Raw genomic sequence first — 26,063 nt, 5'->3', positions numbered from 1 at the left:
AACACTGTAAAAAAATATTTAGATATTTATTGCAAATGATAATTATCTAAACAGGCATTAGTATTTTTTCCATTCATTTCATCATCATGCAACTGGCTACAAGCACACGTCAAGTGTATTTGCGCCACCTATTGGAACATATTGTGATTTCTTGTGGTGTCGATGGTTTCACTCTGACAAAGGAATGTTGCCGTTCTTGAAATTTCAGGATGAAACTACAGTGCACCATAACATTTACAGGTAGTTTAAACTTTGAATACATGTCCAAATGTTAAACATTTCAGCACCTTTTGCAGAACTTGCTGTCATGAAAAAAAAACACTATTCACAACAGATATTTTTTAAAATAATGATAATAATAATGATGATGATTATTATCATTATTATTATTTGTTTGTTGAAGTAAGGTATGTTTCAGTTGTTTGGTGTCCACTTGGTCAAGATGAAGAGAGGACCAATTGAACCCAGAAATATAACTGTCCATGCATGGATCAACTGTGACCTGACAAAAAAAAAAAACATTTTAAACAAAAAATTATTCCATTTAAAAGTAGAAAACTACGGTGTCCTTCCCCATTGCTTGCAAGTAGTCATTCAACTATCATCACGTGTTAGCCTGACGTAGCATGAAAAGTTGTTGGCCTACAGCAGGCAGCCATGAGGCATGGTTGTCACATTCAGCCCTGTGTGGCTTTAGAATTGATATTGTTCGGATCAGAAATAATACCAATACACAAAGGTGGCAAAACCTTTCACATTCTGCCCTTACCGTAAATAAATACAGTGCAGTTAAAAAAGAAAGAAAGAACTATTCTGGTTAGTTTACCTTAGTAAAATTAAAAATAAATGATCTCAAACGAGCTTTGGTGCACTTTATTTTTACTGTAAATTCTACACAGTAGCTACCCATCTATAACAACTAATTACTAGTTCATAGCTATTTAGCTAGCGTTGGCTCAAATTTTTATGCAACCAAAACAATGTGTTTCCATATCTTTGCTAGTCAACTCGTGTGCAAATTAAAAGCTCAATAAATAATGTTTTCTGTGGAACTACTTGTGAATTCTGAGAATGGCTCCAACGAAACCAAGCCCGAGGTTCTGAGCTAAAGGCACTAATCACACATATTGCCTTTTTCAGTCAGTACTTTTCTTTATGGACCCTGGATACCTGAACTTTTCAGAGTCCTGGCTTCAACAAAGTAGCCTATTTATTGTGAGCATGATCCTGATGATGTCAGGACATGTGATCAGCCGACCTTCTCAGTTAAACGCTGGGTGATTCAGCAGTAGCTGCACTGAGGTGGGTTTCCTTTTCTCTTCCCTATTTTCTTTATTCAAATGCATCGATTTTAACTTTAAACCAGAATGCATAACATTGCTTCTTTGACATTTTGTTGGCTAGACTTAGTTTTGATTGATTCTGCATTTTAACTTGGAAAGCTTTGATGTCTTTAACTATTTAATTATACCATTCGGAATGTGCTTTAGAAAACCTTCAATTTATTTTGTATTTTGTATTTTTCAAAATTCTGAGGCTGTTTACATTTTTTTCTTATTGTCACTGAGGTAGAATTTCTCTAGCTATCAACATGTCAGGGTTTAACCAAACAATTGTTGGGAACTTTAGTGTTCCCGTAACACAATGTTCAAGTGTTAAATAAATAATAATAAAATGATTACAGTAAACTTGTTTCTTATATCCTCAGAAAACTGACCTCACCATGGAACGTAAACTGGATTTGTCTCGCCTGACGGACGAAGAAGCGAAACACGTCTGGGAGGTGATTCAACGTGACTTTAACCTGCGGAAAAACGAAGAAGATCGACTAGGGTGGGTTGAATTATTGATCATGTATATTGACTAAATACTTGTTAGAATATAATGGAAACCATTTGTCCTTGTGGTAGGGTGAAGATGCAACCAATAACCGATTGTATCACAAATATAGACATGAATGTGTGAGATCTAGTTTAAAAGTGTGACACAATCAATTCAGTTTTAATGCGACTTGTTGAAGGCTTTGGGACTCAAGTCATGCGACATGTTTTCATGCAAACAATCAAGGAATGTGAGCGTGAAAGCTGCAGTACATCATGACAGTCACACGGAGTGGTCACAAAGACACTCTTGTGTCTCCAGAGCAGTTTTAAAATCCCATCAGACCTGGGGTGCGCGCAAACACACGCAAACACACATGCATTTGAAGGATTTTTCCCTTGTAACCCAATTCTAACATTTTCATGAACGAAATCGGCGGTGAAAATTCTAATTCTGATAAGACTATCTCCAATTTTGCTGTCACGTTTACAAACACTATCACAAGCATACTCACTTTTCAGGGACGCAATCAGATAGGAATGAATGCCTCCTAAAAAAAACTAACTGTTGATAAACAATTTTTCGTCTGTTTGCTTTGATGCCCCCTTATTTAATACACCCCGATGGAATTTTTTGGGGAGTTGACCTTTGTCAGTTGTATTGCCGGGCGAAACATTTCAACATTTCTGCCCATAGAATGATTTCTTTGTCTGGGATTGGGAAGCCTGGGGGGCTATGGATGCCCCAACTCAGGCAGCATTCTGTCCGCCCTCTCGTTTGCACGTGACTGCACTGAACTAATAGGCTGCTGTGGTTTCAAAGCAAATTGAAGGACTCCATCGAGAAGGAGGACACCAAGCGTGAGCTGCTGGGCGGGCAGACCAACTTGGCCGACTCGCTGTGTATCCGCTGCCTGCAACCTTTTAAGTTCCTGGTGAACAGCAAGCGTCAGTGCTTGGATTGCCACATGTTCGTCTGCAAGTCGTGCAGCCGCTACAACAAGAAGGAGCACGGTTGGGTGTGCGACAACTGTCGCATGACCAGGTGAGCCACGCATTTCTCGTACGGCTCAGTTGCACCACACTCAATGGCGCTGTCCACTCCTGCAGGGTTCTGAAGATCGGCACCCTGGGGTGGTACCATGACAATATCCGAAACCGTTTTAAACGCTTCGGCAGTGCCAAGGTGATGAGGTCACTGTACAAGAGACTGAACGGAGACGGTAAGCACAGAAGTGGGTGCACTCTGAACAGTGTTTATTATTTTGAGGATACAGTGGTGCTTTGAGTTGCAAGTTTAATTTGTTCTGTGACTACGCTCAAGAAATAAATACTTTTTGCTTCTATCAAATGAACATTGTGCATACATGCTGACAATTGAAATGATGCTAATCGCTAATTAAGTTCTTCTCTGTGACAGGTGGACGAGATGATGACACTCAGAGCATGCCTGATGTCCGCAGCAGTGAGTCCTTGCACAATACACCTACATCTCCTTTTGTTAAGCGTGAAATGATCTCGTACTTGTGGCATTTTCTCAGTTTTATAACTCTTTCCTCCTGGCTATCTGCAGTAACAGTCAGTGTGGAAAAATAGCCATTTAAAAATGATGATATAGGTACAGGAGAAATAGGGCACGTGATAGGGCATGAAAGGAAGACATGTTTTATTTTTCTGCAATGTTATCCTTGAAAACAAAAATATTTTGTACTGACCAGATTCTTATTCATTACTCTAAAATATGCTGTTTAGCCTTAACCTAACATGTAAATAATATTGTTTTGCAGACCACTACAACCCTAATGACGATGATCAGGGAGAAATGGAGGCTCAACGATACAAATCGGTAAAAAACAAACAAACAAACAAAACAAAAAAATAGGAAAATAATATAGATTTTTTTTACACAAATTGTCTTTTAGATGCGTAAAAATAAACGCCTGTTGTCAGTTCATCCTTTTGACTTTGATTCCGAGGATTATTTCCCCCGTTCACGGCGCTCATCAGTGCAGGTAAGACACTCGAGAGATTTCGAGAGGTTTTTTTTAATAACAAAAAAAAAATACACAATCCTTACTTATCTGCACGTTGAAGACAGATAATTTTTGCATATTTTCCCTCACGGCAACTATAATTTACGCAGCAAATGCATGTTTCTATTTTACATCGCAGCAAATTCTGGAGGATCGCGCATACCGGAATGACATAGAATACGACTTAAACCAACAGCGAATGAATCGCAGGAGAAGTTTGGATCGTTTTGCAATGAGAACAGGTGCAAACAAACTTATCTCCACATTTGCTCAATGTAAGGATTTTCATTGTGTGACTCATGACAGAGTTTCTACCCTGCTTCAGACGATTATGGTGAGAATCGGATGGTTCGTACTCGATCTTTGTCCAAGATCAGCTCGATGGCTCGTCAGCAGTACATCGACACGTCTGATGAGGAGGAGTGTCCGCGCTTTCCACCAATGTACCAGCCACCTCACCACCGCCGCCGTAACAGCCGGGCCTCATCTCAGGAGAACCTTGGACAAAACCCTCCAGTAAGACAATCAACACGCTGCTCAGAAATGTGAAAAAGAAATCGAAACCTGAGTAGTACAAGGAAGAGCAGTTGCGTCACTGTTGAGAGGTTCTAGCAGGGCCTAAACAAACATTCGTGCCAGGGGTGGGCAAAGCATCACATGAGAAACTGGAATGTTTGCCGAGGGTCAAGCCATGCAACTTTTATTTTTAAAATATGTAAAAAAAAAAAAAGCACATTGTCTTGTGGGCAGCGCTGTTTCCCATGATGCAACTGGTGTTTTTTTGAACTCCGCAGATAAACGAGTTGAACAAACGCATGTCTGCCATCGAGGGTCTGCTGAATCGTTTGGAGGAAAAGATGTCGCCTGCCGATAAGGTGAAACGGGAATTCTTTCTTCAAACTAGTTCTTCTCGTTAAATTCTCGCCATCAGTCCCATCTTGAAACGTCAACAGAGTTACTGTTGTCACATGTGCTGGAGTAGCCCAGCAACGCAATTCATTAGCCAATGTTTGGCAGGCATCTGAGTCATCAGGACAGAACGAGGAAGAGAAGCTGATGAAGAAGTTGAGCGAGTTGGCAGGGAACCTAGGCAACAAGCGCATGTCGTCAGATGACGAGGTGGACAAGAAGGCCTTTTCTGGAGGAAAAAGCATCGCTGGTGGCAGGGTGGCGGCCGCTCTGGATTCGATGAAGAACCTGAGCTCATCCAGCGATGACGTGCCAAGTGAAGCACAGAAGGTAAGATGATTGTGCCGCTTGAAAATCTGGGCAAAGCGGGAGGAGACAGGAAATGGGAAGCTGGACTTCACATCAAAAATTGACTCACTCAATTTTGGACATATTTGCTTCATGTGTGTCTGCTTGTGTCCATTCTGCTTTTGCTTGTCCCCATAACATAATCATTCATATCTTAACACAGTATTTTCTATAACAATGTCCAACTCCTTCACATTACCTTCTGTTTGCTTTGAAACACGGGCTTTGCTTTTCACCTTGTTGTTCTTTAAATCAAAAGATGCCTCTCCATAAGCAACAGATTATGCCATACGTATTTTAAATAGCCTTTTGGATACTTGAGTACCAGCCACATCAAGACATTTTCTCCAGAGAGTTTATCCAACTGACAATAAGGTACCTTCGTATATACAAATATGTCAGTAAAAACAAATATGTTTATTTTAAAGGCAATAATAAAAAATAAAAAAACACCCGCAAAAACATTTGAAAAGTTATAGATTTTTTTCAAGGTAAAAATACACGCAAAAAAAACCACTCTCAAAAAGTTTTTAAAAAAATTAATTTTCAAATTTCAAGGCAAAAGTACAAAAAAAATAAAAATAAATACACCAAAACAAATCCCTGCTTTTGAGTAAAGGCTTTCATGATTCTGGGGTTCTCATTTAAGAGTCGCTAAACTGGAAGGTCAAACTCTCAATACTCCACTTGTAAACTTTGGCCATGGGATTTGTCTAATCATAAAGTGGCCACATAAGCTGAGGATCTTTAACTAGACCTGAAGCCGATTTTACAGTAGATGACATTGAAGTGGTTCCAGTTTTCCGCCGGCTTCCTTCTCAGATAAAGGGAGGAGGGTTAGAGGTGCGTTCAGGCTGGTTTGATCATGTCCTGCTAACATCTGTCCCTCTACATGACTTTCAGAGATCGACCGCCGCCGCCCTTTGTGACCTCACCACTGAGGCCCTGAGAACCATTAATGCCACAGAAAACGCGATGGTTGAGTTCGGCCTGTCAGAGCCGGTGGACAGAACCCACATGTTAGGGACTGATGCTAAACAAGCCGATGAGGCGTTCAGGCAACTTGAGGAAAATGTAAGCCTCCGGCAAATTGCTCGCCTTCTTGCCTCTACCCCTCCTTCTTAAGCTCTTTCTGTGTGAACGTCAAGCTAAATTTCTTTGTTTTTAGTCTTACCCCAGTCTTCCGCCAATGCCGTCACGTCCTGTACCCCGGCAATGTCCTGTCTTTCGTTTAACGGGGAAAAAACAGAAAAACTCACACTCTCCCAAAAATCCTCCCATAAATACAAAACCTCAAGTTTAGAAATTGCTTCTGTTATCAGTCACACTCACAATTTATGACTCTCGGACAAAAATAATTAAGTTTGTGGTGCTGATAAGAATTTGTTAGTGTCTTTGAGAAGGATTCTTTTCGTATGTGGGAGTGGCAATTGTCATTTTCTCCCGGCCTGGGGCACCTCATACATCACGCGTGTGTCACAGGTGTACATTGCCACCGGGCAGTCGTACGAACTGGAAACAAAGCTGCGGCGACTGGAGCAGAGTGCAAAGAATCGCTTTGGCGGCACGACAGATTCGGAGCTTTCCGATCTGGAGGACGTAGTGGCCTTGACAGCTGCCAGGGTGCAGAGTGCTGAAAGTGAGGTAGGCGGGGCCTCATGCGTCAACCAATCACAGTGTTTCTTGGATAGTTGTGTCTTAAGACGTAAGAAATTGCAAAAATGACTATCTGTTCTCTGCAGGTATCCGATATCGAAAGTAAGCTCGCAGCTCTGCGGGCTGTAGGATCGAAGAAGAAGGTAATGAACAATTGTAATCATTGGTTTGATGCACTGTCGTGGAATATAATTATTCTTTGGGTTTATTTTAGGTTTCTGGATCACAGAGGAAGAAGTCTAGCCAAGATCACATTGCCAGTAAGGCTACTGTGTTCTTGCAATTTCATGAATGTATCGCTGGCGTCATTCGGAATTTTCATTCCTCCAAAATCATCACTTTTCCGGATACCTCCAAAACAGCATGTTTGTATTGTCAAAGAGAGCAAGGCATATTTAACGCTTTAGATTGGTCAACACCCACATGTGTGAACTGGCCAATATAATAAATTTAGGGGGGGGAAATGTGAAATGTCTCAGATTGTGGCATAGGAGGTTTCAGGCTGGCACAAGTGATATATAATTTTAATATAAATTATATATATTTTTTCTCTTCACAGAATCTGAAAGAAATGGAGCTGCATGGAAATCCAACATCTCTTGAACCAAAATGTTTCTTCAACTCTAGTAGGTCTCAAAGGATTTAAATCTTTGTTTAGGCCTCCTTAAAGTCTTTTTGAGACAATAATTAGAACAAATATGTAATACTTACCCATTGTTTCCAACAGCTAGAATCTTTAAAAATTTCGGGATGTTCATAATAAAATAGGTTCCAGAATCAAAAACCATTTGAAAATATAAATAATTTCCGACTATAAACTATTTGCTGGTTTTTTTTTCCAATATTCTTTTTCAATATATATTTTTAGGGGGTGTTTTCCACCCCCCACACCACGCACGCAAACACGCACGCACACACACACACACACACACACACACACACACACACACACACACACACGCAGACCTAAAAAAATATTGCAGTTATGAATTTAACAATTTGCGAGCTGGCCTGGTCTCTGTCCCCTTCTGATAGGGTCCATTGTGTTCTGTTCAAGGTTTCCTCCCTTAGAGGGAATTTTTCCTTGCCTGTTATGCACTGCTTGCCCCTTGTTTTTCTTATACTATGTAGCGTATAATGTACAAGGTGTGTGTGTGGCTCTTGACCTGCTCAATGTGTAAAGTGCTTCCAGATAACTTCACTCGTAAATTGGCCTCAAATGTTGATATTAGTATTATTATAATTCTAATAATTATTGTGAAAATTCATGAGCATAATCAATGTCCTGATGCTCTGTAAAGAAAACGGATGGATAGGGATGAGCCTGAGCTCACCCTAACGCAACCCCAACGAGGACAAGCACTTTAAACGCAAATGGATGGATGATGGATATGACTAGTGTCAGTTTTGCTCTCAATCTTAATGAGTCCTCCTAATCATTATTAGTGATTATTGGAAAAGATTTTGAGCAATCAATTCAGATGACATTACGCAGTCTTCTCTCTCTTCTGTGCATTTTGGACATGTCATAGACACATTTAGAATAAACAATAGTTACCAACCTCTGCCAAATCTTGTGTCATTTGTCGAACAAATCCCCTGTCCTGATTGTTGGATACATTTTGTGTTTTTATTCATCTGTTTAGTGTTTTTTTTTCCCCAGAGGTTATTCACCATTATATTCTTTATCCTTAAAAAGACGTGATGCAATTTGAGTGACTGAAAGTAGATGTGACTTCGTTTTTCCATATGTCATATACACAAACTGTTAAAATTATTTATATTCTTTTTAGTATTTATGTCCCATGTGATTTGAGATATGACATCACTGTAACCGTTTTGATAAATGGGCACAGTCATTTTTTGTTATTGAATAATTATTTGCAATCCATGCAGGCACCTAATTTAGAAAGAAAAAAAAAGAAAAAAAACACGCCCCCTTCATCGTCACACTGCGGAAGGTAACGTAACGTGTTTGGGATGCAGCGATTCTGGTCCACCGGTGGCGTCCTTCTCCGCACGTCACCTGTCGCGTGCGTTTTGCTTCTTCACGTCCCGGAAGCAACGTAGGCGGCTCCCAGGCTCGCGGCGGATGTTGACAGAGGCGGATTAACGAGTTTTCTGGGCGGAGGAGGGACGACAATTGTGACGGAGCCGGTTTCAAGCGTCTTGAGGTTCCGAAGCGGAGCTGGCGTTAGCTTAGTCGTGAACGACACCGAACCTTCAATGTGAGTTCGAGCCCGGAAAAGGACTTGAAGCTGAGCCGCACCTCCGAACCTCTTTGATGGACCTGCAACGCGTCTGTCTAGGTTCGTGAAGGTTGTGATTGAAAGGCTGGTGCGCTCCGGAGTGACACGAAGGTGCACGAAGGTACTGTACGTGGCCGGCCGGATAATTCTGTCCTGAACGATGGGGACTCAAGGACCCGGCAGAAAGAGGCTGCCCAACCAGGAGAAGATGACCGCAGAGGACGATGCTCTCCAACAGATCGCCCGGGACGTGAGTCAAAATAATTATTTCCATTATTTTCACACTAATTTCCATGATGATGATTTTTAGTAGTATATTTTTTGTGATTACTGTATTATTATGATTATTTGAAATGTGTATAAATAAATAATAGATACTTATATTACTGTAAACCATATTATTGTAATTATTTTAATTGCAATTCTTTATTATTATTATTTTTATTACACATTCGTTGTTTATTTTCATTTTCACTATATGTATTTTCTGTATAGTAACCTAATATTAATGATAAATAAAAATATTAATATTATTACTGTTATTATTAATATTATTATGATTACTATTGTTATTAATAGCAGTAAACTATTCAGCATATTTATAATCTGTATTATAATAATAACGAAAATAACATTTTCAAAATGAAATTTTTATTATTATTATTATTATTGTAAAGCAAATTAATACACCAAACATGATAAGATAAACAAAAATGAATAAAAATGTAATATAACAAGATGTGTACTACTATTACTACGACTGCTAATAATAATTTATTATTTTCAGTCTATTTGTATGATGTGTCATGATATAATAATATGTAATAATTTCTGTAACAATTACAAAATGTTATTAATATTGTTCAGAAAATACATTCCGTCTTATAAACACATAATGTATTTCTCACTACGAATGGTGATCTGTGCTGTAGACAAAACATGTGTGTCAGACTAGTCATGTGACTGTTGAGATGCAGATTAATGTTTAGAGGCTTAAAGAATGGGGGTCACGGGCACAGCACGCATGCACGCACATGGACACACTAGGTCAGTGCGTGTAATAGTGGTTCACACGCGTTTTTTGCATGGCAGGCTGTGTGGATTAAGTTCTGGTTGTCTGTCCTATTGTATACTGTATATGTGCTGAGATTGGCTGGTGACCAATCCAGGGTCTGCCTTTTGCCCGGTCAGCTCGAATTCACTCCAGCTCTCTGAATGATAAGCACTTGGATGGATTTTCCCCATCTTCATTTAACCCTATTCAAAACTATAATTTTATGCATCACATGTTCAGTCTTTTTTTTTTTTCAAACAAGGAACACATTACCCAAACTAGCCTGCCATTGTGGCACTGGGTCAGGAGGAAGAACAATAAACTCAGTCTCCAGTCATGCAGTGCAGTCATGCTCGTTCATTCATTCAGTGAATTTTTAGGGCAATTGGAAGTTCAATGATTGGGTCAAATGATTCTTTCTTTGCTTTGAGGGGGATACACTCTTACACCCAATGCTTGTTTTGCTTATTTACAATTTTGCAAACTCCTCCTTGGGGCATCCCCATGTGGCCATGACACTTGCAGCCACATTCTACCACTTCAATGTTTTTTCCACCCCCTTTGGAATGCTGCCCTGTGCTGCCACACATATCGCACATACCAGAAACCAACACAAGATGCCTGACACACCAATGTGTTTAGAGATAAAAAAAAAAAAAAGAATGATCAGGCAAGCCGTTTCATTATGAACAATTTATAAAATTAATCAAATTATTTCTTTTTTTTTTACTCAACATTGCAGTTGCAATTTAACATGCATTTATTTTTTCATATGCCCTCCAAGTCATTGTCTAAGTAGAGCCCATTTGATTTAAATTTGAATTTGGATACATTTGCATTAAACAGTGAATTAATATTTTTAAAAAAGATACATATATGTACAAATTGAATCATTAAATAGTCTTTTCATTTTTCTATATTTAAGCGCAGTCCTCATGTTCAAACTAGCGGTGCATACTGTTACACTGGCTTACAATAATGGTGAGTATACTATTAGGAATAAAACCTGTATCGTTTTACTAACACTACACTTTAGTTTACTTCTAGAGGTGTAAAAAAAAAAAATTGATCTTGATGTGATTTACGTCTTTTACAGGCAGAAGCGCGGTTGGCAGCGAGGCGAACAGCAAGAGCAGAAGCCAGAGAAATTCGGATGAAGGAACTAGAGAAGCAACACAAAGAGGTGAAGTGCTGTCACTCATGTCACCATCCAGTCTGAATGGCCCAAAGTGCATTTTTTAAAATGGCCTCGGACAAAGTGGGCGGCATTGTAGAACATGTAGATTATATACACTGTACAATTGTCTGTGTCAATCTAAATGAGTAAAAGTACTGTAAAAGTGGTCATCGGATCAAATTTGAGAATTTGTAAAAAAATGATCGCTACTTATTATCCTGATCTGCTTGGAATATAATCAAGGCTGACAAACGTAAAACCTGTTTAATATTTACCATGCAAATACTTGTTCAACACCAAGCCAGGGAGTCAATGATTATGAATGATAACCAATTAAAGAGCAACCAGAAGCTGTTTCCTGACAAAGAGAAGAACTGGTTGTGTTGAGTGTTTGTAAAATATTTCTCCCATTCCACTGCCACATAAATGACAGTAGAATCTTGCAACCTCAGTCTAGTTACCAACAAGCTAACAGTTACCTAGCCCGCTCCATTTCTTCTTACGCTGCTCTTACTACTAGATTACAGTGTACTTTGGTATAGAATTTTTATTTGTTCCATGATCAACAATAATGCAAACAAATCTGTGGCTTTATCAATTCAACTTTTCATGTTTCATGAAACCAGGATAAGTGCTTTTGGTGTCCTCATCAAACTCACTCAGACATTGTGGGAACTTGACTAGTATGCATTGCATTCCTTATATCTTAACATCTACATACTTCATAAAATAAATATGCAATGATTTAAATTCAAATTCAAGGTCCAAGAATCCTAAGTTTATTTGTGAAACGTGAAATTCTCAACGTCATCCTACAGTGATATTGACTCAAATGTTTTTGCCCCAAACTTTGTAAGAAAAAAAAAAAAAAGAGCCATTCATCACCACTAATCAACTAACTTCCACTGAGTGGCAATAAGCAAGACATGTGACACACCCTGTGGTCAGAGGTCAGGTCAGACAGTAGGAGAGGCAACTGTGTGACTGTTCTTCAATCATCAGTCATTAGAAACATTCATCCTGCGCGGTGAGTCACTTCTCTCTTGTTCTCCAACCTTGATTTATTGTCTGCGCTTTATTTGAACCTTTCTCACCAAAGCATGTAATTACTTTTCCGCAGTAACTTAGGTGTGGCCCATATGGACCTCAAACAAACAATTTAGCTTAAAAACCTGCCGAGGCACCACTCGCCTTCGACTTAAAAACAATCGAATCGGAAAAATGTTTTTAATGTGTGCTCCTTTTCCTCTACAGAAGTATTATGGTCTGGATTATAAATGGGGTCGCATTGAGCAGTGGATGGTACGACCACACATCTGCTGCCGGCCCGTGAAAACCTCCTGCCACCTAATCTCTTGAAAAACAAATAAAAGAGCATCGCAGCAGTTGTATTGAACTGCTAGAGACTGTAACGTCACGCTATTCAGAATCAAGTCACTAATGTGACATAGTAGCCGTCTTTACGTTTTTAGATAGATGTCACAATTGTCACAAAGTGAAAGTCACCTGGGTGGAGTTGGAAGGTTTTTACGAGTCAGCTACACTGCATGTCAGCCTTTTGTGCGTGTGCTCGCATAGTATTCAGTGATAATGATGTCATTACCGCCACCTTGGAGTTTTTCATTTCAACTAGCTGCCGTATACTGCTAGATAGTTTTATTTTCAAATCCTTATCTTTTTCAGTTTGCATGGTAGGCATGCTATCAAGCTTACAGATTGGATCATTTTATTTTTAAGATGTTAACTCTGCTTTATTGTAACCGTCTCCTCTTCTTCTGTTCTCCTTCGCGGCCTATCAGGAGGACGGCGAGCGCTATTCTCGCCACTCGCGGAGAATCGCTTCGGTCTGTATCGTTTAGGACATGTCTTCTTATCTTCCTCGTGTGAGAAGTTTTGAAAAAATATGCCGTTACGTCCGGCAATGTGAAGCCACATCGTCATTGCAAGTGGTTTGTGTACTCTGACGTCAACGTGTCTTCATGTTTGTGTTTTCAGCTGTCAGATGATGAAGAGCGCATGTCTGTAGGGAGTCGAGGCAGTCTGAAGGTGACTACACTCCACCAGTCTATCCCTGGTTCTTCTTCTTCGAGTTCACTTCTGTCTCACATCTTTTCCTTCACTTCTCCTTTCTGGCACACATCCTTGTCTCATCTGCTTTCATCCTTTTATCCCTGCACTTGCTCTTCCTTTCTGCCTTCCCAGCCTTCAGATTACAGCTCATTTCTTGGTTCTGGCTCCCGGGCATCCTCCAGAACTAGTTCAGCTCGTGCCAGCCCTGTGGTAAGTTTGGCTAGGTCTGTTAATCCTGATGTTTGTTGCAGCTGACTGCGGACTAAGTGGTGGAAAATAGCTGGAGTTTTCTTTGAGGGCGCCGTAAAAAAAACAAAAACATATCTATAGTCTGACTTTGTGTGTGCTTAGGTGGAGGAGAGACTGGACAGAGACTTCCTGGATAGAGTAAGTCAAGTTTCTAGGTTTGGCTCATTTGACCTAAGATGAAAATGGCGCTGGGCGCTATAGCCATTCACCGATTTCACATCCAGAAAAGACAAATGTATACCCGACAAGTTAAGCTATCAAATCAACATGGCATCGATTCATAATTGTTTCTACTCACCAGGAATTTTCTTTTTCTCTCCTACCTACTTTAAGTGCTGCTTTTAACGTGATGCCACTCAAACCTCAAACTGAGACACCATATAACTGAAATATCTTTTGCTACTGAAGTGGATGTGACAAGAATGTTGGAAAAACATGCAGTTGGATGTTCATAAATGTTAGTAATGGCAATTTGTTACGCTGCAAAGAGTTATGTTGAGTATTTAATTGAAATAAAAAAACATTAGCAAGTATGTGCCACTTGTAGTAGAGAGCTACTGTATTTTTTTTTTGGACTCTATTGCTCAGCCATGATAATTTGATTTTAAGCCGCTTCCGCCGTTGAATTGTATTGACGTGTCTTCCTCCTCAGGGCTCCAGGACAGCGCTGAACCTTTCTGCAGCCACTCTGTCTTCACTAGGTGGAGCGTCATCTCGCAGAGGAAGCTGTGACACGTCAGTCTCCGTCGAGATGGAGGCGTCAATCAGGGAGATGAAGGTAGCGACAATTCACTGATTAACTGATTAGCAATTAATCAAAACCATATGAACCGTCTGCTAAAGAGGTCTGACTCATGAGTGATTATCCATTGTCTCAGGACTCTGTAGCAGAGGCAGAGGAAAAGTATCGCAGAGCCATGGTTTCAAACGCTCAGCTGCACAACGACAAGTCGACTTTAATGTATCAGGTGGAAACTCTGCGGGAGGACCTGAGCGACATGGAGGAACTGCTTTGGGAGGCGCGACGGCACGCCGATGAGCGCACAAAGGTAAGTAGGTTGATGGGATGTCAGATAGCATTGTTTGAATGTCTTTCTAACAGGTGGAACAATTATTCACACTCTATTCATCCATTAGATGTCTAACACAGCAAACACAATGGAACATTAGAACACTGGAGTAATAATTTCAGCATCACTTCAAAATCTTATGAGTATTTGTACATCATGACTTCCCAGCACTTATTTCTGATGTGCCCCGTGTGTGTTTGCAGGCATACGAACGTGAGCGTGACTGTCACATTCTCCTTCAGTTCCAGTTTAAAGAGATGAACGAGACTATGAGACGAAGTGAAGAACTTCTGATGGTCAGTTCAACGCTGAACATTCCCAAAATGTACAGAGCGGAGTGCTCACATTCATCTTCTGTGTAACCTCAACAAGATTCAAGATCTTTGGGCAAACTTACCACCTTTTAATGAGCTTTTAACAGCTTTTTCTAATTTCCTTTCTGTTTCTATTTCTTCCTTCATTCCTTCCACACCCCCAGGAAGTGTCACAGTTACGAGAACAAACACATGCTTATGCTCAAGAGGTGTCTGACTTGCAGGAGGCTCTGCAGTGGAAGGAAAAGAAGATTGCGGTATGATGTGATGAAGAGTCCAAACATTACAAACGCTCAAATATTGGTATTAGTAAATCAAAACAAAGAAAAAAAGCCAGAGCAGATATAATTTCTACTAAATGTCATACTAATATTACTGCTAATCCATTCATCTTACTTAACCCGCTTTCTCTCCTTTCTCCTACCTTACCACTCCCCCCCCCCTCCTCCAAACACCGACTCATCGTACTTGGTCCCTCTCAGGCATTAGAGCGTCAGAGGGAAATCTCTGACGTCATTCAAATCGAGCGCGACCAGCTGAGAGTTGAGGTGCTCAGCCTCCGAGATGTTGTCAAGGTACAGAAAAAGAAGTCACGCCATGCCCTCGCCATGTCACTTGACACGACATGTAACCATTTGGCCTCGTTCAGCTTTATTTTTATTTATTTTTAAAGGAAGGTCAGCCAATCAAAGAAAGCGTGCAATTCGTTGATCCGTCAGTGATTATTGATTATTTCCCAAGCAGAAATACGGAGAGGTCATTTCTCCTGAGCTCGCAACCAATGGGGGGCCGAGATTGGACGATGAAGTCAGCAACAGCTTTGCGGAGAACGTTCCTGACAGCAGAGAGAGCATGCTGGGTAAGCTTTGATTGCCAGAAAACACAAATTATCATTATCATTCATCTTTTATTGTTCAATGACAGTAAAGCAGGGGTGTCCAAACTGCAGCCTGGGGGCCATTTGTATCCATTTTTTTAGTTGACCCCAGAGCATGTACTCTAACATTTGCTAAGGCCCGCAAGGCTTTTGAAGTTGTGAAAATAAATGTTATCTAAATTCGACACGTGACACCGAAGAGTAGTGTTAACAACACTGTCTAATATGAAAGACTGAAAAAAAATACAAAATGAGGCTTCAAAGACCTCCGCTTGCAGATGTTGTGGGCGTGTCCGCCGATTATGTGCTTAGTGCTCCAATGTATCCTCCGTGGTCTTTCAGGCAACACCGGAGACATCACGTCCCACTATTGCCCAAAAAATAAACCCACACAGTTGCTCAGCTTCGGCTCGGCCGGCAAGCACGTACGAGCTTCGAACGTGAGCCGAGAGGCCCGCGCAAGGAAACAAATGACTCATCAAGGAAGAAGAAAACATCATATGAGAATAGTTTCCACCAGACTAAAAGGAAGTTGTGTTTCTGGGAAAAGCGCAATCGCAAAACAAGCCGTGAAGCAGAGTGGAGACTCTGATCATGAGTTGACACCCACACCTAAAGTCAAGTCACCGAATGAAGCCAAACTGTCCAAAAAAAGTCAAGCAAAACGCAAAAAATCCATCTCTCATGTTGGCAGGACTTCCACTGGAAAAGTCCAAAAATCAGATCAGCCCGCCTCGATCTTATATCAAAAGAACATCAGCTCTGGAAACTCAGCTGACACAATACAGCGGCCCGATTCGAACCGCCTGACAGGTCAGAAATTGAACGAAAAGCCCGTTGAATGTTCCTCCGCACCCACTGGGGTGAGCGCAGCAGAGCCTTCTTTCTCAGAAAGTCTCATACGTGAATACTGTGAGGACTGTTTTGCAAAATATCAGCAAAGGGTCAATGGAAATACCGCTGAGAATTGTCAAAGATCACAAGAAGAAGCAGACGATATAGAAGAAGCAGACGATATAAACATGTCCGACTTTGTTTTTGTGGATTCCACTTTTCCTGGGGACACCACGTCTCCTGAAGACCTCTTCACAAAGTTGCCAAGATCTCCGGCCACTTCCGCTACCGTCGGCCATAGTTGCAATTTCACGAGGTTTGTTGAGGAACTCAAGGTCATGGCAGCTCCTGAATGGGTGCTGCTCAAACTCCCAGAGGGGAAAGTGTTTGAAGAGCAACGAGTCAGCCAGATACTGGGGACAGATATGCAGGCTACCCAGGAGGTGGCAGACATGGACAGTTGTGAGGAAGCCCATGAGGAGATGGAGCAGTAAGAGCACCCAAAGATCATTGCGGAGATCTTAGTCTGCCAACCCCAAAATCCTAAACTTGATCATGGTTGGATGATTAGATTTTTAATCAATTGAAGTCAGATCATTTCAAAGTGTCCTATACAGCTTATCATTTTTCTTATTTTGGAAGAAAAAAATGTGATTTTTTAAATTTTGCTACAAATTAGGTGGATCGAATGATCTGCTACTGATGTTTGTATTGTATTTTTTGGTCATCAAAAGCAATAAATGATTCCTGTTGATTTAAGTTCCAAGTATTTTATTCCCCCCTTCCGCATAACGTTTGCTGCTACGTTACGATTTTCTCAACAGTGACTTCACGGAATTACACAAGGGTAAGAAATGATAGAAACCAAGTGAACTGTTCCTCACTGTTTACTAATTAAAATCTAACAACAATATTTTAGAATCAAACCACCAATCATTTGATTTTAAACGAGGCTATCATAATAATTTCTCTAATAATTCCAAGTTGTCATCAAATACAGTTATTTGAATTCCAATTAAGCATGCATAGTGAATGAACAAATAAATAAACTTGTGGGGAGGCTCTTTGTAACCATGCGTCCACTTCTTTCGTTTCAGAGCTGCATCTGAAGAAGCTACTTGAAGAAAGGGAAAGTTTGCAGGATCAGGTGTGACAGGAAATCAACACTGAAACATCATGCACATTTCACACAAGAGGGAGACGAACAGCCATCCTGCAGGATTTTCATTTGTTTTCAAATTGTGTGTGTGTCTTCTACAGGTGAGAATGCTCAAGACTCAACTGCTTCTGAGACAAAGAAATCTTGATGGGAGCCAAAATCCCGAGGAAGACGGTCTGGAAAATGGCGCAGATTCTCATGCGGTGGACCTTCAGAGTGAGCCTTCATCTTCTTCTCACTTTCGCTCGTTCGTCTTCGTCACTGTTGCACGCTTTTCTTCTCAGGAGATGCAAGCAGACAAATCGGCGAGCTGAAATTCAAACTCGTCAAATCTGAACAAGAAGTTACCGCTCTGGAACAGAACGTACGTCGTTGGTCTTTTCCTTTTTTGTTGTTTGATTAGTTTTTTCAATCCACCTCCCACACAATATTTTTTTTTTCCCAATTTCATTTCATTTTGATTCAGGCCAAGCGTGTCCTCATAATTAATTATTATAATGAGTAAAAGACATTTTCAAATGCTTTCCTTTATTGGGCGGGGAAAATCATCAGCATCAAGCCACGTGTTTTGTGTCCAAAGTATTTCACATTTGACCCAAAGTTCTAATCTTGTAGGCAAGCTTTTCAGGTCTTGCCATATGTTTGAGAATATGAGTTTATTCCTCTGTGCCTCTAAATACATTTTTCTTCCTGGTGTCATTGTCCAGGTCATCCGTCTGGAAGCTCAGGTAACTCGCTACAGGACAGCGTCGGAGAATGCAGAGATGGTTGAGGATGAGCTGAAGGTCGAGAGGAGAAAACTGCATAGAGAAGTACTGTCCTCCAAAAATAAAAACTGCAAAATCGCTAGTCTTTTACATTCTTAAATTTTTCATTGTCCAAAACTCAAATATGTTTGTTTCGGTGTCTGCAGCTGCGCACTGCTCTGGACCGGATCCAGGAGCTGGAATCGGCGAATAGTCACCTCACCAAACGTCTGGAGAAGATGAAAGCCAACCGCAGCATCCTCTTGGCCCAGCAGTGACCCCCAACGGTTCCATCTCTCGTTTCGCAATGGACTCCCGAACGACTCTCCGGGTCGGAGAGCTTGCGGAATCTTTTCTCCTGCAGCTTGACAATCGCTTGTGCTGGGTGACGGATGCTTGATTTGACCGTATGGGTGGGATTTGTTTGACCAGCTAATGTGGGGCTCTATGCTATGACTTATGCTGCCTCCTTCCACCTGCTCTGCCAGGTGCTGAAAAGCAACTTCTTCTGCCTCATAAACTTTCTCCTCCAACACTGGGGGCTACAGACAGTCATTTGAGGATTTATTCAGTATCATCTTAATGTCCTTGGATGACGATTCTCCCAACCTCACTCATAAGACAATTTAGCGCAACTGAATGTCTTACTGGTAATGTTTTTCTACTGCTGCCTTCCACACTATTCGTGTGATGTTGGTACCCACTGAGCCTGGCAAAATTGTGCACGCGTTGATGCTACAACCAGTTTCATTACGAAATTCAACAATTAAGTGCTTCACTACTGTACGACAAGTCATTCGACTTGTTTGGCCTCGTCATTCTACTCGTGCCCAAAGATGTTCATTGGAGTTAAGACCGTATTAGCATATGGACAACTCAGCAAGGTGTTCTAGTACAACTTTTAGTCGTGCTGGTTTGTACTACTGTATGACGTTTCTGCGCTCCAGTAGAATGATGTTATTTTTCCACCGCTGCAGAACATTCATGTGCACGAGTTGAACGAGTGTTACTAGTGGCTGGTTGTCCGCTACTCTCTGCTCCTTCCTTCCATTACATTATGACATTTTTTGGATGCACAAATAGAACTGTCTCACATTTTGGTGAATGCCATTCACGACTTTGACACAGCTGAAGACTCTTCATTCCGAGCACCAACAGTGTGCAGATGTTTAGTACTGCACACTGTGGGCAGCGAGGGTTTAGTTCCCACTTATTGTGAGTGTCCCAAAATTAGATGGGGGTTGATTTAGGGTTCACCTATTAAATGTTACGGATTAAACATAGAAAATATTTTTATTCCACTTTGAACAACCACAGCAGGTTGACTACACGGAAAATATTCACAATTGTTCAGAATCATCCACTTCAAGCTGCTACAACTTGCCACCTTTCTTGGGGGCTTCGGGTGACATTTCTTGAATGTTCACTTGGGTCACTTTTGAGTCCCACAACAGCTCACAGGGAGATGTCATGCAGTGACACTTTGATGTTTTTCCGAGAGGGTGGCGCTGGTGCCGTCTGGGTCGCAGGCTTTGGCTTGTTCGCCGAGGACAACGGGGCCGCTGCCCACCGTCAAACGGTTAAGATGGAACGCGGTGGTTCTGGTATGGATGGACTGACTGTTCTCTGTCAGTTGGTGCTGGCAGTGGAACAGGATCAGGAAGCAGCGGTGGAACTGATAGACGAAGAACATTGAGAGCAATCGGCTTTGATTGATTTGGTGGCATATAGAGTCACTCGAGTTAAAAGATACGTTTTTAATTTACAGAAGAAGTGATTTGATAGAAGCAACCAGGACGTTACTGTTTCGCCCATAGTCATGGTTGCACGTTAACAACGTGCAACTTGAATGTAACATGACCGCTCAATAAGAGCCATATTTAACCAACTACGGGAAACATACACACTTAAACAATAATGATTCTTGACTTTTCGACGGTAAAACTTAAACATTGCATGGCAACAGTAGAAGCAATAAAGCAGAAAAAAAAGAAGCCTACAAATTTTAAGAAAAAAAGCAATTAAGAGACGATATCAGGTTCAACCCAATCCAGAATGCGAATGTCAAATAACAACAGTACTGGTGAGTTGTTGATTTTTGTCTTGCCTTGATGTAATGATTTATTTTACTATAATTATAAAACCTGGTGCAAAGAAACTTGATGTCCTTTGTGTTAATGATACTGCTTATTTCAAATACTTTTCAAATGGGTTCATGGGGTTTGAAAGCACATCCACCTCACGCTTTTTTGTATGTGCCCTGGCGAGCAATCCAGGGTGGAGAGCTCCCACCTCACCTGCTTGTTCATCAGGATGTAGATGACCGGGTTGAACACGGTGCTGCTCTTGGCCAGGATGGACGGCACCACACTCGCTGCAGGGCTGATGAGGCCCGGCTGGCCAAACGTGGCCATCATGGCAACGACGCCGTACGGCATCCAGCAAAGAAGGAAGCAAAGCACTGTGATGACAACCATGAACAGGATGTGGAACTCCCGCCGCCTCGTCCGGCGAATTCGACCCACCTGATGACACAAGTGATGACGTGCAGTTAAACATTTAAAAGCAAAAGGAAGAAATAAAAAGCTTACTGAAGTACTTGAAGAGCATTTGGATAACATCCTTCTATTTGGAAAGAGTGTGAATACTTTTCAGCACCTCAGACTTTGTCTCTGCTTGGCTGCTCAACTGTGGGGACCCACCTGTCTAACGGCATGCAAAAGGCGACCGTAGCAGTACATCATGATAAAGACGGGCAGACCCAGACAAAAGACGAACAGACAGATGATGTAGGAATGAGAGCAGGATGTTCGCTCGGTCCACGTCACCGAGCAGCTGGTCCCCGCGCCCTCCAGCCCGTAGCTGCTCCATCCCAGCAAGGGGGGCAACGTCCATGCTAGTGAGTAGAGCCAAGCCCCACACACTGCGAGCAGAGGCTTCCTGTAGTCCGGGGCCCGCTTGTTGTACACTAGCAGGGTGCTGTATCGTTCGTAGGACACGAGGGCGAGAGACACCAGAGAAACAATACCTAGGGCACATACAAAGCACTTATTTTTTAGTGCAGAGTGGGACTTATTCTATAATGCAAAATGGTTTAGGCCTATTCATTATCTATGCACACATACGTATGTTCTGATTATTGACGCAGGCCAAAAATATCCCTTATATTATGACCTCAGAGCGTCTGAAACTGCCTGACACTCATTAATAGATGTTTTATCTGTGATCAGTGTTTCAGAAAAAAGGGAAATGGTCTTTTTGCATGTACCGTGTTTTCCAAACGATAAGGCAATCCTAAAAACCTAAAATTTTCTCAAAAGCCGACAGTGTTCCATATTGTCCGGTGCGCCTTATATATGGATAAATTGATGAATTTGTTGATCTATACTGGTTGTACACAGCGCTCTGCCAAAATGTTTCAGTACGTTTTAGTACGACTAGTAAATTACGAGGTCGCATCGCTTCCCAGCATTACGGCAACCGTAGTCAGGGGGCGTCACTGAATAGCTGTTGTACCCATGAGGCTATTTCATTTAAAAATAGTATGCTCTGTTAATGTTATGAGGAAATTTACGGATCGATATGGAAGGGAAACATAGGTAAGCAGTACCAATGTGTTAGATCGAACTTTAGTCAGTTCCGATCATTTTATAGGAGATCGTTTGAGAAACGCGATTGTTTACACTTTGCTGAGGCTCATGGGAGTCGGCGGGTGGCTAATGCTGTAATGATAGCTGCTACATGCACGAGGCTATTTCATGTCAAAATAGGCTGTTCTGTTAATGTTTCGAGTAAATTTACGGATCGACATGGAAGGGAAACACGGGTAAGCAGTACCAATGTGTTAGATCGAATTTTAGTCAGTTCCGATCATTTTATAGGAGATCGTTTGAGAAACGCGATTGTTTACACTTTGCTGAGGCTCATGGGAGTCGGCGAGCTGAGGCTCATGGGAGTTTGCGGGTGGCTAATGCTATAACGATAGCTGCTTTACGCAGAGGCTATTTCATATCAAAACAGGCTGCTCTGTTAATGTTTCGAGTAACTTTACGGATCGATATGGAAGGGAAACACAGGTAAGCAGTACCAATGTGTTAGATCGAACTTTAGTCAGTTCCGATTATTTTATAGGAGATAGTTTGAGAAACGCGATTGTTTACAGAAGGCTCGTTGGTTATTAGCTAGTGGAGGCATACCACAACCCTAGTCAACCTCAGTTTGTTGCAGTATAGCTTCTATTTTATGTGCCTTTTACTCTAGTGCGCCCTATATATGGAATAATTTCTAAAATAAATAATTCAATAAGGGTGCGCCTTATCATCCATTACGCCTTTTGGTGCGAAAAATACGGTATTTATTTTTGTAGGTGCAGATCTTACACCTGGGACAAAGCACCCGCTGACCTCCATATGACCTTTGCACCTCTTGTTTTGGATGGACAAATTATGTTGTTTAACTATTTCACACATGACCCTTCAAAGACCATCAGGTGTTTGTTTTTGATGGAACTGGCGCAAATGTGGTGGTCACACAGTTCTCAGGACTGTTTCCAATTGCCCCCTGATGGAAACTCCTTCATTGTGTTTGGGAATTTGGCAGACCGCTCTGCCCCATGCTGGGCGCATTTTCTATTTAATGTCCCGGACGCAGCTGGTGTCTGAAAGCAGACTAAATTTTACATCAGCTGAAAGAATGTCTAGTGGTGTGACACGATTTTTGGCTGGACCGAGGAGCAGGAAGACAGATTCTGAGCACTGCGTAAATATGTGTGATATCACTGACAGTACAATTGTTGTTGTTTTTAAACTTTTACTTCTACTTCTCAAAGTCTGCGTAAAGTACTTTTGCCAAGTCCGAACTCACCGAAGCAAGAGTTGATGAAGCCGTACCACAAGCACCCCAGCCGTCCAAACAACCACCGGTAGTGCAGACTGGACGCGAAGCTCAGTGTGGTCCCGCAGGCGCACACCAGCATGTCGCTGACGCTGATGTTGAGCAGCAGCATGTTGACGGGCGTCCGCAGCGTCTTGAACTTGCAGAACAGAACCAGCACCAGCAAGTTGTTAAAGAACCCAAACACCATGATGGAACCCAGGAAGAGCGACATCACACGGTGACCGCCGCGCGTCAACTGCTCCCGCGGCGTGTCGCTCCACCGATCGTGCCGGGAGGCGCCCACTGTGGAGGTCCAGTTCATAGCCGGCCCATCCGAAAACATGACGGACATGTCAGCTCGAGTGTGCGTGAGTCTGCGATAGAATAACTGAGCGTCTGTGTCACCCACGTAACATCCCCTCGTGTGCGCCTGACAGCTTACTGGCTCTGCAGGAGCCAGCATGCGCTTAAATGCTGTCAAAGCTGGAAGAGGCAGGCAGGCGTCAACCTCAGGCCCCGGGCCAGATACGGCCCGCCGTATCATTTTATGTGTCTTGAGGCCTCTATGGCGTTTCTGCCAAGAATCTGAACCGAAATTGTAAACTGTCACCAATGTAACAAAAACCTGTACAATTTGCGTGGGATTGGGGAAAATAATGCTAGTTGTCTTCACTGGCAAAAATCCGCATGTAATTGACAGCCTCTAATGTATGTGGGGTCACCCAGAAAGATGACTCTAAGAACAGATCTCAACAAGTTTCTTGTTTAAACAAGAATCAACATCTACAGTATGTTGCCGCATTGTCACACCTTCTGGTTATTTTTGCCTCTTGCCTCCAGAGACACAGCAGGGGGTCCAGACACAAGGCCACATTCAGTCTTCCGAATGCTTAATTTTTTTTTTACTCAATATTAGTCATGATTTGTTATTGAGTTGAATCCAGGCACATTTAGACTGCTACCTGCTGGCTGTCAGTGGCCAATAAATAGAACATCATAAACACGTGTTCACGTGGAAAACATGTGAGGCTGATTGTGGTCATGCTTTACGTTGGCCTAGACCCTGTGGTGTCCTGGGAGACTGTTGACATAACGTGACTGCGACATGCATGCCAGGTAAGCGGAAGCTTTGAGTAATTGCTTTATTCGAACTAGAAGAACATGGAAGCCGCAATCTAAACATCAGGTCAGATTACTCTGATCCAATGTACAAATGCATTTTGTTATGTATTGTTAGTATTGCATTGTTGTGTATTTATTTTTCCAAATGACTTTTAGTCCTTAGATTTAAAAACACATTTTTGTACTTTCTACTCCTTATGTACTTTATATCGAGGATGTACTGTAAATGAATCAAATGAGACTTAAAACAGGAGAGAGACAGGTGAAAATTAACAGGAACAAAGTAAAGGAAAAATGGTGCTGTTACTGCAATCAAGTATATTTTCCAATACATGTGTACTATTTTCAGAAGAATTTCTGTAGGTTCATTTTAAAATGTTAATCTTTGGGCATGATTATTAATGTAAAGTTTGAGATGATAAGTAGGGTTTGTTGGTTTAGATAAAAATGTGATTTGTTTACTGTAAACAGCGGGATTGGTACACTGTAACAGTTTGTGCTATAGTTTTGTCTTATCCATTGCTCTTTCTCTCAACATGTTTTCAATTTATTTGTTTGATTGTGTTTTAAGACACTGGGTCTTGAGAGGCTGCTCTACGAGTGTTGGCTCGTGAGTGAACGATTCGTGCAGAAGAACGAATTTTCAATGAACGAGCGTGAACGAATCACTTCCTGAATTGATTCGTTCTTTTTTCAGTTCATATGACTTCAACCAGTAGGTGTCGGTAATGCGCATTGTAGCTGGTGCCACTTCGCCGTAAAGTAAATGTTGTTATCCAATATATCTACTGCAATTTCACATTAGATTGCTGGTTTGAAATGTACTTGTATTACTATTGTTATTATTTTAATACACATTAAAACCTGTTAAAACTTGTCTGGTGTTTTATTCCTTGTTTTTATTTTTTGGGGCATGAAAACAAAAATGGTTAACTTGGTTAACTGCTTTATATGACAATATGTATATGTGTTTTACGTTGTGTAACCAGCCAATCAGGAGGTGGGGGTGAGGGTGGGTGTGGCACTTTTCACTTAAGCTAATGAAGTGGCCTGTGATTAGGTACACCTCATGGACACTTCAATAGGTACACTACACGAGGTTAAAAAGAAAAAGAAGAAATAAAGTGTTAATTGCACAATAAAAGCACATTTAGGTATATTCTCACACCTGGGATCGAACCAAATTTTTACAGAGCAAGAGCCCGTGTCACTAACCAGTCGGCTAGTTCAACCTGGCAACCTATGGTCGTCTGCACTGTCTTGTACTAGTGACGTGCATTCCAGTTAAGTGAATTGAATCTTTAGAATCGGTATTTATTGTAGTGTCCATGAGGTTTACCTAATAACAGGCCACTTTATTAGGGAAATATCATGGTCAAAGGTCACAGGTGTCAAGCTCTAGTCCTCGGGGCCGCGTTCCAACATGTTTTCCAAGTGACCCTCGTTAAGCGCAGGTGCGTGAAAACTTTTAGCTTCTTTCACGGTCAAAAGGAGCTAAAAG

General features: G+C 41.5%; 3 protein-coding genes and 1 long non-coding RNA gene across 15 annotated transcripts; 3 read left to right on the top strand and 1 right to left on the bottom strand.

Annotated features, from left to right (window-relative positions):
• The first annotated feature begins 71 nt into the window (after window positions 1-71).
• Window positions 72-8,327, top strand: mlpha (melanophilin a). 2 transcript variants are annotated; one of them, XM_049755499.1, is made up of 16 exons: window positions 72-1,302; window positions 1,709-1,833; window positions 2,644-2,865; window positions 2,931-3,043; window positions 3,241-3,285; window positions 3,608-3,666; window positions 3,743-3,832; window positions 3,993-4,095; window positions 4,179-4,369; window positions 4,648-4,728; window positions 4,871-5,092; window positions 6,014-6,184; window positions 6,593-6,754; window positions 6,853-6,909; window positions 6,981-7,026; window positions 7,326-8,327. In XM_049755499.1, exons 2-16 carry the CDS (start codon window positions 1,724-1,726, stop codon window positions 7,367-7,369), a joined length of 1,716 nt encoding a protein of 571 aa, XP_049611456.1. In that variant the 5' UTR covers window positions 72-1,302; window positions 1,709-1,723; the 3' UTR covers window positions 7,370-8,327. The 2 variants fall into 2 exon arrangements, with proteins under 2 accessions (XP_049611456.1, XP_049611457.1); XM_049755500.1 differs by lacking the exon at window positions 6,014-6,184.
• A 403-nt stretch (window positions 8,328-8,730) lies between these two features.
• Window positions 8,731-20,723, top strand: lrrfip1b (leucine rich repeat (in FLII) interacting protein 1b). Of its 11 annotated transcripts, XM_049755494.2 has the most exons (17): window positions 8,750-9,265; window positions 11,166-11,252; window positions 12,501-12,548; window positions 13,046-13,090; window positions 13,242-13,526; window positions 13,668-13,703; window positions 14,218-14,343; window positions 14,444-14,614; window positions 14,839-14,931; window positions 15,114-15,206; window positions 15,432-15,524; window positions 15,691-15,808; window positions 17,758-17,807; window positions 17,921-18,035; window positions 18,104-18,183; window positions 18,527-18,631; window positions 18,733-20,723. In XM_049755494.2, the coding sequence occupies exons 1-17, from the start codon at window positions 9,176-9,178 to the stop codon at window positions 18,841-18,843; spliced, it is 1,746 nt and encodes a 581-aa protein (XP_049611451.1). In that variant the 5' UTR covers window positions 8,750-9,175; the 3' UTR covers window positions 18,844-20,723. The 11 variants fall into 11 exon arrangements, with proteins under 11 accessions (XP_049611443.1, XP_068506065.1, XP_049611442.1 ...); XM_049755496.2 differs by lacking the exons at window positions 15,114-15,206; window positions 15,432-15,524 and having other exon boundaries at window positions 8,756-9,265; window positions 13,242-13,292; window positions 13,449-13,526; XM_049755485.2 differs by lacking the exons at window positions 17,758-17,807; window positions 17,921-18,035; window positions 18,104-18,183; window positions 18,527-18,631; window positions 18,733-20,723 and adding an exon at window positions 16,169-17,419 and having other exon boundaries at window positions 8,732-9,265; window positions 13,242-13,292; window positions 13,449-13,526.
• Window positions 20,069-23,865, bottom strand: LOC125988786 (opsin-3-like). Its single transcript, XM_068649965.1, has 3 exons — window positions 23,429-23,865; window positions 21,268-21,593; window positions 20,069-21,090 (listed from the first exon to the last, which is right to left on the bottom strand). The coding sequence occupies exons 1-3, from the start codon at window positions 23,790-23,792 to the stop codon at window positions 20,779-20,781; spliced, it is 1,002 nt and encodes a 333-aa protein (XP_068506066.1). The 5' UTR covers window positions 23,793-23,865; the 3' UTR covers window positions 20,069-20,778.
• On the top strand, window positions 22,398-25,439 carry LOC137840089 (uncharacterized). The gene is made up of 2 exons (XR_011086530.1): window positions 22,398-22,641; window positions 22,932-25,439. It is a non-coding gene; the product is annotated as an uncharacterized lncRNA (long non-coding RNA).
• The last annotated feature ends 624 nt before the right edge of the window (window positions 25,440-26,063 follow it).

Source organism: Syngnathus scovelli, chromosome 2 (assembly GCF_024217435.2).
Source record: "Syngnathus scovelli strain Florida chromosome 2, RoL_Ssco_1.2, whole genome shotgun sequence".
Taxonomy (NCBI): domain Eukaryota; kingdom Metazoa; phylum Chordata; class Actinopteri; order Syngnathiformes; family Syngnathidae; genus Syngnathus; species Syngnathus scovelli.
This window is presented reverse-complemented; position numbering and strand designations above follow the sequence as displayed.